Source organism: Mesoplodon densirostris, chromosome 10, assembly GCF_025265405.1.
Source record: "Mesoplodon densirostris isolate mMesDen1 chromosome 10, mMesDen1 primary haplotype, whole genome shotgun sequence".
Taxonomy (NCBI): Eukaryota; Metazoa; Chordata; class Mammalia; order Artiodactyla; family Ziphiidae; genus Mesoplodon; species Mesoplodon densirostris.
The window spans coordinates 110,377,224-110,390,321 of NC_082670.1; the positions used below are offsets into that span (position 1 = coordinate 110,377,224).

General features: G+C 60.5%; 1 protein-coding gene across 2 annotated transcripts in view; it reads right to left on the reverse strand.

Annotated features, from left to right (window-relative positions):
* ALDH1L1 (aldehyde dehydrogenase 1 family member L1) overlaps positions 1-13,098 on the reverse strand; it is a 38,179-nt gene that overhangs the window by 10,392 nt on the left and 14,689 nt on the right. For both annotated transcript variants that reach the window (XM_060109318.1, XM_060109317.1), the window contains 6 exons: positions 12,819-12,938; positions 11,641-11,768; positions 8,033-8,183; positions 6,981-7,051; positions 4,059-4,164; positions 3,030-3,117 (listed from right to left, as the gene is read on the reverse strand). In XM_060109318.1, coding sequence (XP_059965301.1) covers positions 3,030-3,117; positions 4,059-4,164; positions 6,981-7,051; positions 8,033-8,183; positions 11,641-11,768; positions 12,819-12,938 — 664 coding nt within the window. The remainder of the gene's footprint in view (positions 1-3,029; positions 3,118-4,058; positions 4,165-6,980; positions 7,052-8,032; positions 8,184-11,640; positions 11,769-12,818; positions 12,939-13,098) is intronic.

Sequence of the window (13,098 nt, forward strand, 5' to 3'; positions counted from 1 at the left end):
CGCTGAGCCTGCACGTCCGGAGCCTGTGCTCCGCAAGGGGAGAGGCCACAGCAGTGAGAGGCCCGCGGACCGCAAAAAAAAAAAAAAAAAAAAAAAAAAAAAAGGTATGAGGTGAGCGTCACCACTAAAGGCCAGTATGAGGAGCCCTATCGACAACTTCTCAGCGAAACAACCAAAACTGGTGAAAATCATTAAAAAACAACAATTTAAAGTCTCTGTAAATTTTCCTAAGGGCAGAGAGCAAGTGAAGAGGCATTTATCCAGGAGAGCCTGTGGCTCCTGAGCTGTGAACCACTCTCCCCTCTCCTCCAGCCTAAGCTGGTGTGGTCAGGAATGTGGTCCAGGGATGTGGCGCCTCTCCAGGAGGGGAGGCCGGCAGTGGCTCTCATCTCCTCCAACCCTGAGTTTCAGAGGCCAAGTTCTTTGTCAGTATGGCTCCCACCTGCCCTTCCTGTAAGGTGACGGCTCTTTCCCAGGTGTGGCAGGCTGAGTCTCACGGGACCTCTTCCACCTGGTCCCAGCTCCTGCAGGGGGCCCAGCGCCTGAGGCCGTGGCTCAGAGATTTTGGCCCGGGAAGAGGCTTTCTATAAAAACAGAGAGCTCCAAAACACTCCCCAGAGGAACTGAGTTTATTTGAAACTGTATGAGGAAGTTCAATCCTAAGGACATTCTCGAAAACACTGGAGATTTTGGAGGTGAACAATTAAGAGGAGGCTGGTAGCTCTATGGCAGCAATAAGATAAACCACAGGTCATTTAGTTTACCAGAGAGAACCAGGGAAGAGCCCTTCTGAGTAAGAACCAACCTCAAGGGCTGAGCAAAGAGACAGGAATTTAATCAGATCAGACTGTGGAGCAGTTTATGCCCCAGGGTACTATTGAGAACAGTAGAGCAGCCAGCCTGCAGTGAATGGAGCTGAGCAGCTGGTGTGATAACGACAGAGGCAGCCAGATGAGCAGACCGGGAGAGGAAGAGGCCCCTGTACACTGGCTGCCACTGGGCGACTGCCCAGCCCACAGCTGCGCCCTCTGGGGGGCGACCTCACAATGGCTGCACACTGCAGGGGAAGGAGACTTCTCTGAAACCGTCCAGCAAGTCACTAAACCAATAAACAAGAAGGTGGTGAACACAAGCTCTGGAGAGGGGACGGGGGACAAGTACCCAGACTTGGTATAATGTGTTACCTAAAATATCTACATTTTGGGGGCTTCCCTGGTGGCACAGTGGTTGAGAGTCCGCCTGCCGATGCAGGGGACACGGGTTCGTGTCCTGGTCCGGGAGGATCCCACATGCCGCGGAGCAGCTGGGCCCGTGAGCCATGGCCGCTGAGCCTGCGCGTCCGGAGCCTGTGCTCCGCAACGGGAGAGGCCACAACAGTGAGAGGCCCGCATACCGCAAAAAAAAAAAAAAAAAAAAAATCTACATTTTAACAAAAAAATTATGAGGCACGCAAAGAAACCGCAGAATGTGACCCATCACAGGAAAAAAAGAGCAGGCAATATAAACTGACATTGAGAGGACCCAGATGTCACACTTAACAAAGACTTCAGGGCAGCGGTTATAAAGACGTTCAAAGAACCAAATAAAACCACGTCTAAAGGCAGCTCTGATACTGTGTCTCATCAAACAGAGAATATCAAGAAAGAACAAGTAAAAAAAGAACCAGGAGCTAAAAAGTACAAGTGAAATGAAAACTCAGTAAAGGAGCTCAACAGTAGGTTTGAACTGGCAAAAGAGTCAGTAAACTTGAAGACTAATGGAGATAATGCAATCTAAAGAATAGCGAGAAGGGACTTCCCTGGTGGCACAGTGATTAAGAATCTGCCTGCCAAAGCAGGGGACACGGGTTCGAGCCCTGGTCCGGGAAGATCCCACATGCCGCGGAGCAACTAAGCCCGTGTGCCACAACGACTGGGCCTGCGCTCTAGAGCTGGTGGAGCCACAACTACTGAAGCCTGTGAGCCTAGAGCTTGTGCTCTGCAACAAGAGAAGCCACCTCAAAGAGAAGCCCGCGCACCGCAACGAAGAGTAGCCCCCGCTTGCAGCAACTAGAGAAAGCCCGTGGGCAGCAACGAAGACCCAACGCAGCCAAAAATATATAAATAAGTAAATTTATATTAAAAAAAAAAAGAATAGTGAGAAAAAGAATGAAAGAGTTAAGAGAGCCTCATAGAAAAGTGGTACAGCAGTAAGAACATCAATATATTCATAATGAAAGTGCCAGAAGGCATGCAGAAAGAGAAAACCACAGAAAAAAAATATTAGAATGAATAATGGCTAGAAACTTCCCAAATTTGATGAAAGACATTACGCATCCATGAAGCGGAATGAATTCCACATCAAATAACCACAAAGAGAAGCACGCCCAGACGTATCATAGTAAAAATGCTGGAAAACAAGGACAGAAAACTCTGAAAGCAGCAAGAGAAAACTGACTTGTAAATAAGAGAACTCTAAGAACTATAAGATCAACAGCTGACTCATCAGAAACAGCAGAGGCCGGAGGGCAGTGGGATGATACAACCAAAGTGCTCAGAGAACAGAAGTGTCCCCAAGAATCTAACATTCAGCAAAACTATCTCTCAAAAAATGAAGGCCAAATAAAACATGTCCGGATAAACAAAACCTTAGAAAATTTGTTGCTAGTAGACCCACCTATGAAAAATACTTAAGGAAAACAAGTGACCGAGATGGTAATTCACATCCATAGAAAAAAACAAAGGACACCAGTAAAGGTGATTATATAATTATAAAGGACAGGGTAAATGCATATTTCCTTTCCTTTCTTAACTGCTAATTCCCAAGTTGTGTAGTTTATTCCAGGGCACACACACATGTACAGAAAATGGAAAACATCTGGGGAGGCATTTGAACGCTAAACCCTCCCAGGTGCAGCTCTCCCCCACCGCAGGGCAGCGTCCTCCGCCTCCAGGCAGGCCTCCCCACTGCTGCCCCGCCCACCAGGGCACAGCACGTAGCAGGCCCTGTTTTGACCAAATGCGTCTCATGCCCCCGACCACGGCCCTTACCGGATCCTGGCAGGATGTTGATCACACCCTTGGGAATGCCAGCCTTCAAGGTCAGCTCCGCAAACTTCAAGGCTGTGAGTGGGGTCACCTGAGGAGGCAGGAGAGGAGGGAAGTGGGCTCCGCCGTCCCCTGCTGGCGGCTGTCCCCTGCCCTCGACACCCCATAAGCCAGCAGCCGCTCCTCTTCTGGAGGAAAAGGGGTAACTTCTCCTCGCCTGGTTCGTGGTCCACACCCCACCCACTGCTGGGCCTCAGGCTGAGAGGCGCATCTGTGGGTGCTCAGACTCTGTGGGGCCTGGGTGAGTGGGGCCTTCCAGGGACAATTGCTTTGACCCTCAGCATCCCCCCACGCTAAAGGGGGAGGTTAAGGGTCACCTCAGGGGTTAGTAAGCAGATGTATGCAAATCACTGGGAAATTTGTTATGCATGTTAAAATGCCTGAGGCGTGCCTAACTCAGGGTAAATACTAGAAGCCAGTAGTACCCTTTTGCTGGTTTTTACTATGTTAATACCCTTGAGGCCAAATCGCCCCAGAGGAGCTGAGTGAGACCCCCTGGGCCCACCGCCCCAGCATCTGACCTTCAGCTCCTAACTAAACCCTCCAAAGTACAGATGAGGGTTCAAGCCTCGTGGGGTGACCTCACCGCAGGGCACCCTGCTCAGGCCCCTCGGCCTGCATGAGGGACCCCGTCACATGGCTTCTCTGAGAGGGGCCTGGGTGGTGGACACACAGAAGCTTCCCCAGGATGTCTGGGCCCTGAAGCACCAGCTTTAACAGCAGACACCCAGGGCTTGGAGCCCGGATCCTGGTTCCCGGGGCCGCACAAGGGGGCTGAGCTGGCGTCTGTGAAAGACCGCCGACCACGCACCAAGCAGCTGCACGCACAGCCCGGCTAGCCTGACTCGGCCCCGTGCGCCGGCCCAGGGAGGCCGCCCTCACCCGCAGAGCCCTCCTCCTTGCCCGTCACCCCTCGCAGGTGCCACCCGCCCTCCAAGGCCTCAGGCCCCCCCAGGACGTGCCCGCACCCACCTGGGCAGGCTTGATCACCACTGTGTTCCCCGCAGCCAGGCAGGCGGCTGTCTTCCAGGACAGCATCATCAAGGGGTAGTTCCAGGGGATGACAATGCCACAGACCCTGTCAGACGAGGGAAGCAGACCTTCATCTCTCCACTTGGCCTGGGTCCCGCGTGGACCTGCCACTGCCGCCTCTCCGCTCCGGGGCCAGGCTCCTGATGCGGCACCCGTGTCCCAGCAGAGGGACCGCTGACACCTGCCTTCCCAGGCCCTGATGGGGCGGTATGTCCCGTCTGGCAGTAGCCCCTCTTCCCAGCAGGGTGTGATGGCAGGGGACACCGCACAGCTTCTGATGGGACACAGTCTAGGGACACTGTTGGGAACAGGCAGCAGCAGGATATGGGGAGGTGACAGCAGGGAGCAGGCACAGGTGAAAACAGGCAGGGGCTGGGACACAGTCAGGGGTCACAGGGGTGGCCGGGGGGACGCGGGAGAGAATCAGGGCTCATATGTGTGGACCAGGAGGATTTGAGAGAGGGTCAAGGGTCCCACAGGTGGTTGTGGATGAGGGTCCTCCTGGGCATTAGGCCAGGGTCAGTGCCAAGGAGACGAGAAGGATGCAGTCAGTCTGGGGACCTGACGAAGCCTGCCTGCTACGCACTGAGAGATGGTGTCCCGTGTCAGTGCTTCCCTTTGTCCCAGAAAAGCCTCTGGCTGGGCAGTGTCTCCATGGAGGGAGCCCCCACGTCCTAGGAGACCTACTGATGACACCTGTGCTCCCAGGAGGCATGGGGCCCTGCCTCCTCCTGAGCCCGTAGAACTCGGTGATGGCAGCCCCTCCCTGTAAGTCAGACAGTTACATGAGCTTGTCCACACGGAGCCCCGAGCAGACCAAGTGACTGCTGTTTCATCATCGTCACTGCCGTCTTCATCATCATCTTCACCATCGTCTTCATCACCATCACCATCATCTTCATCACCTCCATCATCTTCACCATTGTCTTCATCACCATCATCTGCATCATGTCCATCATCTTCACCATCATCTTCATCACCATCATCACCATCTTCACTGTCATCTTCTTCACCATCATTCCCACGATCTTCATCACCATCTTCTTCACCATCGTCACCATCTTCACTATCAACATCTTAACCATCCTCACATTCATCACCATTTTCTTCACTGTCGTCATCTTCGCCGTCATCACCTTCACCGTCATCACCACCATCCTCTTCATCCTCATCACCTCCATCATCATCAGGGAACGCTTCCCCAAACGATGATGGCTCAGCTGACCCGGCAGTGGGAAGAGCACGTGCAGAGGCCAAGGGCATGACCGGTCGCTGAGGAGCCACAGGGCTCATGGGCCGGGAGAGCAGGAGTGCAGTGGGGCCTGGGGCCGGCACGGGGCCCCACACACCTTCCTGGGAGTGGTGGGGTGTGCTGAGGGGTTGGGAAAGCCGGTCCTCACCCCACATACACCCAGCACACCCAGAGGGACAAGGCAGCGGAGGGAGCAGGGCGAGAGCCCCCAGGGAAGCGGGAGAGGTCACCGAGGAGGAGGCTGAGGCTCCGAAGAAGAAAACGCAGCAGGGACTTCCTGCCCTCAAGTCTGAATCATGCCCTCACATCCCCATGCTGAGGACTTAACTCCAGTGCCCCAGGTGTCACCCGATTTGGAAACAGGGTCATCCCAGGTGTAATTAGTTAAGATGGAGTCTCGCCGGATTAGGGTGGGCGCCTAAACCCACGTGACCGCCGTCCTTCTGAATGGAGAGCCCTGTGCAGACAGACCCGCAGAGGGAGAGGGCCGTGTGGGCGCGAGGGCAGAGCCCAGGAGCACCAAGGTGGCCTCCATCACCAGAAGCCTCAGAAGGAGCCAACTCTACTGACACGTAGCCTGGGACCCCCGGGCCCCAGACCGTGAGACGACCGAAGTCCGCGGCGTGAGTCTCGCAGGCTGTGGCACTTGGTTACGAAGCCCCGACAAAGCCCCCCACCCGCCCGTACAGGGAAGGCCTCCCCCCGACTCGCCCGGCAGCCACGCACCGGGCAGGGTCAGCGTCGTACTCAGTCCGACGGGGTGGGCACCCTGTGCGGGGGCTGAGGCTCAGGAACCTCGCAGACCCACGTGACCGGCCCCCGGCCCCTGCACCTGAGGGGGGCTCTGAGCAGGGTCCTGGCTCCACACTCCTGACGCCTTGGCTGGGTAGTTCTTTGCTGGGGGGGTGGTTCCTGCAGCCCCCGTGTCCTGACCCCACGCTCTCCCCCGGCGCTGAGCCCCTCCCGGCGGCGTCTGCATCCGCATGCTGTGTCCTTGGAGGCCCACCCAGTCCTGCATTAGCGAGTCCCCGCACTGAGCCTCGCGGGCGAGACGCCGGGTCTCAGCGGTCACTGCCGGGCGGCCTCAGCCGAGGCAGGCCTGCTGCCCCCACGGGCCTTCGGACACCGGATGGTAAGATGGGGCCCCTCGCTGCGGGTTTAAAACCCTCCCAAGCCGAGTCTTTCCCTGTTGACTGGACGTCTGTCCTCCTCCTTGGGCCGCAGGCTGGCCTCGCTGAGGGTTCGTGTCCCCGCTGCTGTGTAGGAATTCCTTAAGTACACTGGTCATTTCACTCTTCAGATAAAATTTGGGGGCGTGCCCTCTCTGCCCCCATGACCCTGACCGATGGAGGGTTACTCTAGGGATTCAACACAATTATGGCCTCAAAGCCGTTAAATAGTGCCTGGCAGGGAACAGGGGCTGTGGAGGTGAAAGCTGTTTTCACCCTGAGGACAGGAATTTTCATTGGTTTTTCTCTTTGTTGCATCTCTGGCCCTTGCCATCTCTGGGAGGTAGTGGCTGGCAAATAAACAGCTGTCTGATAAATACACAGACAGGGGACACCTGAGCCCCCTGAGCAGTCCTAAAAAGTGCCCGGCGCGTGACTCACCCGATGGGCTCCCTCCGGGTCATGGTCAGGTTGCGGTTGGGTCTGGCCTGGTTGATGGGGATGGTGGCACCCTGGAAGCAGCAGTAGCATCACCGGGAGGGGCTCTGGACCCTCACCCCTTCCCCTCTGGGCAGCCAGCCTGCGCCTGGGGCCCAGGGAGGGACGGGGGCTGTGTCCCGATGCCCTGCTTGTGCAGGACAGGACAGCTGAGGGGTCCAGAGCCAGGCGGAGCGGGCAGCCACAGGGGGTGAGGTGCTGAGCCTGGCAGAGTCCTCAGACAGGAAGCAGGTCCAGCACGGGGACGGCCTCTGGGGCAGGGAAGGGCCAGGATGGGGGCCCACTGCCTCTGGGGGCTGTGCTAGCCCGGGAGGCCTGTGACGCAGGGGCTAACGGGCAGCAGGCACCGGGCAGACCCCTCCCTCGAGCTCACGCCTGCACTCGGAGGGAGCGAGAGCCCAGACCCAGCAGAGACACCGAGAACCCCGCGGCCGTGGGTCTCCCTGGAGGGGCTCACCCACTACTGCCTGTGGCTGGAAAACCTCCAATAATGGCCCCCAAGTGAGGCCCTGACCCCTGGGACCTGGTGAGCTGCCCGTACGATGACACAGTGTGACAGAGTTGGCCTTAGGATGGGGAGAAGGTACAGGTGGGTCAAGCATAAGCACAGGAACCTCGGGGAGAGCAGGTGGCTCTCCTCTAGGCCTCCAGTTAGTGGCAGCAGAGAGTCAGAGGGACGGGGTGTGGAGGGCTGGGCGAGGACTAGAGAGAGGACTGCAGGAGTCCCGGCCGCAGCCCTGCCCCCTGGGCGCCGCTAACACCCGGTCCTCCCCGGAAGTGCCAGCAAGGCCCAGCCCAGTGACAACCCGACAGCGACCCTTGAGACCCTGGCACAGAACCCAGCCCAGCCCGACCCGCTTCCCACCTGCAGAACCGGGAGAGAATAACCGGCGTTTTCTTAAGGCCACAGAGCTGTGGCGGGTTGTGGCGCGGCCTTCAGAGTGCTGTGCCGCCCTCGGGGTCCCTGCCGGCCCGGACGCCCGTGGGAGCCCCACCTGGATCTTATCACACCAGCCAGCAAAGTAGCGGAAGGTCTGGATGGACATGCCCACGTGGGTCTTCAGAGCCAGCGTGTAGACAGCGCCCGCGTCCAGAGCCTCGATGGTGGCCAGCTCCTCCTGCTGCTGCTCCAAGAGGTCGGCCAGCCTGAGTGGGGCGGGCAGGGCGTGGGGCTCAGGCCTGGCACGGCCTCGCCCGCCCTTTCGGGGCCCTTCCTCAGGAGCCGGGTGCCCTGCCAGCACCACCACACTCAGGTGCCGGCCTCGGCGTCCTCATCTGTGAGGTGGGACGGCGGCATGTCCCTGGCTGGAGGGGCGTGAGCGTGGTGCCCCGTCCCCCTCCTCTCCTCCCTCTCTTCCTTCCTGGGGTATCAGTGGATCCACTGCTTCCTAATTACACCTCCTGCCTCTGCGACAAGAGGCCTTGTCCGGGGATGGCATGCCAATATTGAGCCGCAACCACTCCACGCGGCTGTACCGGCGATGAGGGGCGGCGCATCTGCACAGCCTCCTCCAGGCTGAGCCCATGTCCAGCCGCCCTCAGCGGTCCCTGTGGGCGTCTGCTGTGGGCACCTGGGAGCTGGGAGGCCCGGCCCCGCCGTGTGAGGGTCTCACGCATCAGGGGCAGGTGGAGACCAGCAATCCGGAGCAGCCCTCGGTCTTGTGCATGAGGAGTTCCGCATGGGATCAAAGCCGGCCGACCTGCCCCTTCTGTGCCCTGCCCCCACTACAGCCGCCAGCATGGCCGGGACACCCCAGGACCCCGAAGCCGCCCACCGTGCTCAGGATGTGGCCTCAACCCCTGCCTGGCCCACCGGCCCCGAGGCCCTGCCCATTTCCTCCCAGGACCGTGGTGCCACTGCCCTCTTCTGCCTCCACATCAGTTTCGTCCAGGTGCTCGGGTAAGTCAGCCCTGCCCGGCCCTCGGGAGCCTCGTGCCGTGGGCCTGGACGGCTCTCCCCGCGCCTCCTCCCGCTTCCCGTCCCGACCACTGCGCCTCTTTCAGGCCCGGGAAGCTGACTGTGCGCCACCCCCATCACACCCCGCAGCGTCCTGCCAGCGCCCTTCCGCTCCCAGCGCCCTTCCAACTCTCCGGCCGGCACAGACATGCGCTGGGACAGGCGTTCCAGACCGCCCGCCTCTCCCGCGAGCACAGAGACAGCTGGCCTCCTGCTCTCCCCAACCTCCCGCTCCTGCTGGGTGCACGGCCCGCACACAGCCTGGGGCTGCCAAGTGGGACTGGGGACCGAGCGGAAGGGCCCACCGTCACCGCAGAGACAGGGACGCGCCAGGTCACTCTCCGGGTACGAGGGAGAAGGTAAGTCACGTTTTGAGAAAAACTGTAGACCAAACAGTGGAGACAGCGTGTTGTTGGCGTTACCAGGACAAGGGTCCCACCAGCTACGAGGACAGAAGGCCAAAGACATAAATCCATGTTAAAGTCAGCATGAGGCGGCCTGTGTGTGTCGGCCCCTAGGTTGTCATGTCTCCTGTCTTTTAAGGTGTTTGCAGCCTGAGACACCTTAGCTCAAAAGCCCGCCAACGCCAACTTGTACACATCCAGCTATTTTAAAAATAGCCCAAACGTGCACATTTTTAGCCACTGATAAGTGGATGCGCCCCCCAGGAACCTCACCCGACAGCTGTTACCACCGGTGAGACAGGCTATGCAGTTACAGCCACGGGCCTTCCCAGTCCTCTGACGCAGAGACCCTGGCGTGCGTGCTGCTGGGCGACTTCGCCCGGACACGGGAGCCCGTCTCAGGTCCCTCTCCCCCCGGGAGCGCCCCTGTTCCGCCACTACAGGCTCGGGGGGCCTCCCGCTGCGGGGTGCCGCCCGATGAAGCCTGCGGTGTGCTGCTGGCTCTCGTGGCCACGTCTTCTTCCTTAGTCAGCCCCCAATCCCTCCATCCGCCATACCTGCGCAAAATGCCACGTGCGTGTGATGTGGCCGTGTCACGAGTCCCTAAGTGTCACCCGAGCTGCTTGGGAGGCTGGGGGGCAGCTTGAGTGAGGGTGCCTTCTGCCTGCCAGAGCCTGGCCCCCGCATAGCACCAGGTCGGGGAAGAACGGGCAGGCAGCGCTGGCCTCCTGAAGGTCTGCTGGGTGGGCACCGGGAGGGGCAGACGCTGAGGTGCCAGGCGGCTCAGACCCCCTTCCCCGGCCCCTGACCGCGGCAGCCCGGGCCACCACCAGACTCTGGGCCGTGGACCCAAGGAAGTGTGCTAGCACAGGGCAGCAGCTTTCCACGGACGCCCGCCCGCTCTGCAGGGTCCATTCTGGCAGCTGGGTACACGGCTCCCCGGCTCCTGGGGGTGTCTGGTGACTTTCTCTGACTCTCCCCCTGGACCTTTCTGCCCAGCTTCTCCCATAACTGCGTGGTGTCTTCCTCCTGTGATGTATCCACGGGGGTCCCACTTCCCTCCATGGACCAGGGAAATTCCTGTCTCGCCCCTCTGCGGGGACTGGGAGGGGACTGGGTCACCAGGAGCTGCAGAGCCCTGAGGGGTCTGTCTACACAGCTGCTCGGGGCACCTCCCCCAAGGTCCTTGTGGCCAGTGGGCCTATTGCAACACGTGCCACCACAGGGCAGCAGAGGGTCTTGGGGGAGGGACGCGGTCTGGCTCAGGGCAGCCCACCAGGGTCCCTGCTCTGCCAGGGTTCACAGCTCTGCCAGATCTCTGGGGCCTCAGATCTCCAGCCAATGCCTTCCTACAACTGATGGCTCCTGAGATACGGCAGGCTGGGCATGCCCTTGCCCGCCCCAAACCTACCATATCCATTCTGTTTTGCAAATCACTCTGGCCCATCTCTCTGGCTGCCTGTGTGGCGGCTGTCCCGGCATTTCTGGCCTCCGGAGTGGAAACAAAAGGCCTTCGGACAGCAAGGCCACGGCGGGGGCCCTCCTGCCCGGCGACAAGCTGGGACCCGCAGCGCGACCTGGCCCCAGCCCGGCTCCCCAGGACCCAGAGAGAAAAACGGGTTCCTGAGGCCAGCTCAGCAGGCTTCCCGACACCGCTCGGTTCATCTGCCAGCAGCCCCCTTCTGGAAACACCACCCCGCCTCCTGGGGCACCTGATCGTCCCCAGTGGGACCACCTGGCTCGAGGAGGGCGGGCAGCAGCTCTCCTCCGCGCCTCACCCCCACCCGGGTCATGAGCCGGAGCGTCCCCGACCCTTCCCTGGACTTCCGACGGGGCCGAGGGTTTAACAGAAGGGGAACGTGAGACAGGAGACTCTGGCAGCCAGAGCCAGGCTGGGCCAGGACGCGCGGCGCCAGGACGCCCCGCCGCCCGGCTCCTGGGAGCCCCGCCCGGCAAGCAATTGGTGCCCTCTGGGCCAGCCCAGGAGCAGCTGTTACCCTGCGGAGGCGGCTCCGCTCCGAAGCACACCCTCACTTGGTGCCTCGTCTCCGCCCACACTGTTCCCTCCACCCGGGCACCTCCCCCGGACCCCTCCTCCCCCGACAGTCCCTCCTGCCTCTTAAGCTACTTCCTCTGAGAAGCCTCCCCTGGGCCTCAGGCCATGGTCACACTGCCCTTCCGGGACCGCGTCCTCCCGTGAGGAAGGCCCGGGACAGGCAGGTGGGTGCGGGCGAGGTCCCACCTGTACAGGAGGTGGCCCCGGTCCCGCGCGCTCATCTTCCCCCACAGCCCGTGCTCAAAGGCGTCCTTCGCAGCAGCCACGGCCTTGTCCACGTCGCTGACCTGGGCCAGGGACACCTGGCAGATGACCTGTGGTGGAGTGGAGCGCTGAAGCCCTGCCTGTCCACCTGGGCAGCCACGGAGGCAAAGGTCGGCGGACAGGAGGGCATGGGCAGGGTCTGCACGACGAGGGGAGATGGGGCCTGCAGAAGGGCCGTGTTCCTACGTCCCGAGGGCCTTCCCTCTACTCTCCCACTGACCCCAAGCAGGGCGACGGACTCAGGCTGCAGCCATAAGGCCGAGGGTCAGCTCAGCGTTTGCAAACTGAGAGCAGAGACCCATACATTTAGTGAGGCGCAGGCGGGAGGTTCGCTCCTGAAGTGACATAAGCCAGCCCAACGCCCCTGCATTCCACGTCCCGAGGGTGCCCACCTCCTGACGGCACAGGCCCCCATACCTCCCGCCACGTGGACGGGGTGGGAGGGCGGAGGCCAGCGCCTCCTTGCTGGTCACCACAGGTAGGCTGTGCGCTCCCTGTCCAAGGCCTCGGCGCCAGGCATATCCACACAGCCTCCTGCCCGGGCTTCCCACAACTGGCCCCGAGGTTCTGGTGGCAGCGCCTGACTTTCCTGCCTGAGGGCACCTGTCTGGGTCCACACACCCTGCCCGTCACTTTCTTAAACTCCCCTCAGAGGACCATTCTGAGGCCCTGTCTTCTGCGGTGCGCGTCTGTAGGAAGGAGTGTGTGAGCGTGCACAAAAGTGACAGCGCCACACGTGTGCACTGAGGACAGCTACAGCCAGGGCGTCCTGACAAACCCAGGATGTGAGGCGGGCCCTCCCGACGCTGGGGTTATTCTTGAGGTGTGGAGGGGAGGGAATGGCCTCTGCTTCCTCCTTGGGAGGGCTTAACTGTGCCGCAGACCCTCCAGAGTCCTCCTGCGTCCCCATCACCCTCCCCACTGCATCTGCCTCTACGCCGTTCCCGTAGGAAGGGCTGGAGGCTGACTGCAGCGTTTTCCCGCCCCAGCAGAGGCCCCCAGCCGGGACCCAGAGGCCCCCAGACTGGGGAGGGGGAGTAGATGGGAGAGGGGGCATCGGGGGCCTGTGCAGGGCAAGGGGGTGCCAGGCCTGCACTCACACTTCCATCTGTCGGGTTGATGGTCTCATAGGTCTTGGCGCCCTCGGCGTCCACAAACGCGCCTCCGATGAAGAGCTGGTGGGGCATTCGGAGGGTCAGCTTGTTCACGGTCTTTTCCACCTGGGGACGAAGGGCCACAGGCCAGAGCTGCCGTGTGGATTCTTCGCGAACGGCCATCCTTGATGGGCACGACCCCATCAGAGACACAGGGACCACTCGCCCTGCCCACCCACCCCCAAATACACAAGCAAGGGCCCGGCTACTCGGTCTCCTCGTCGGA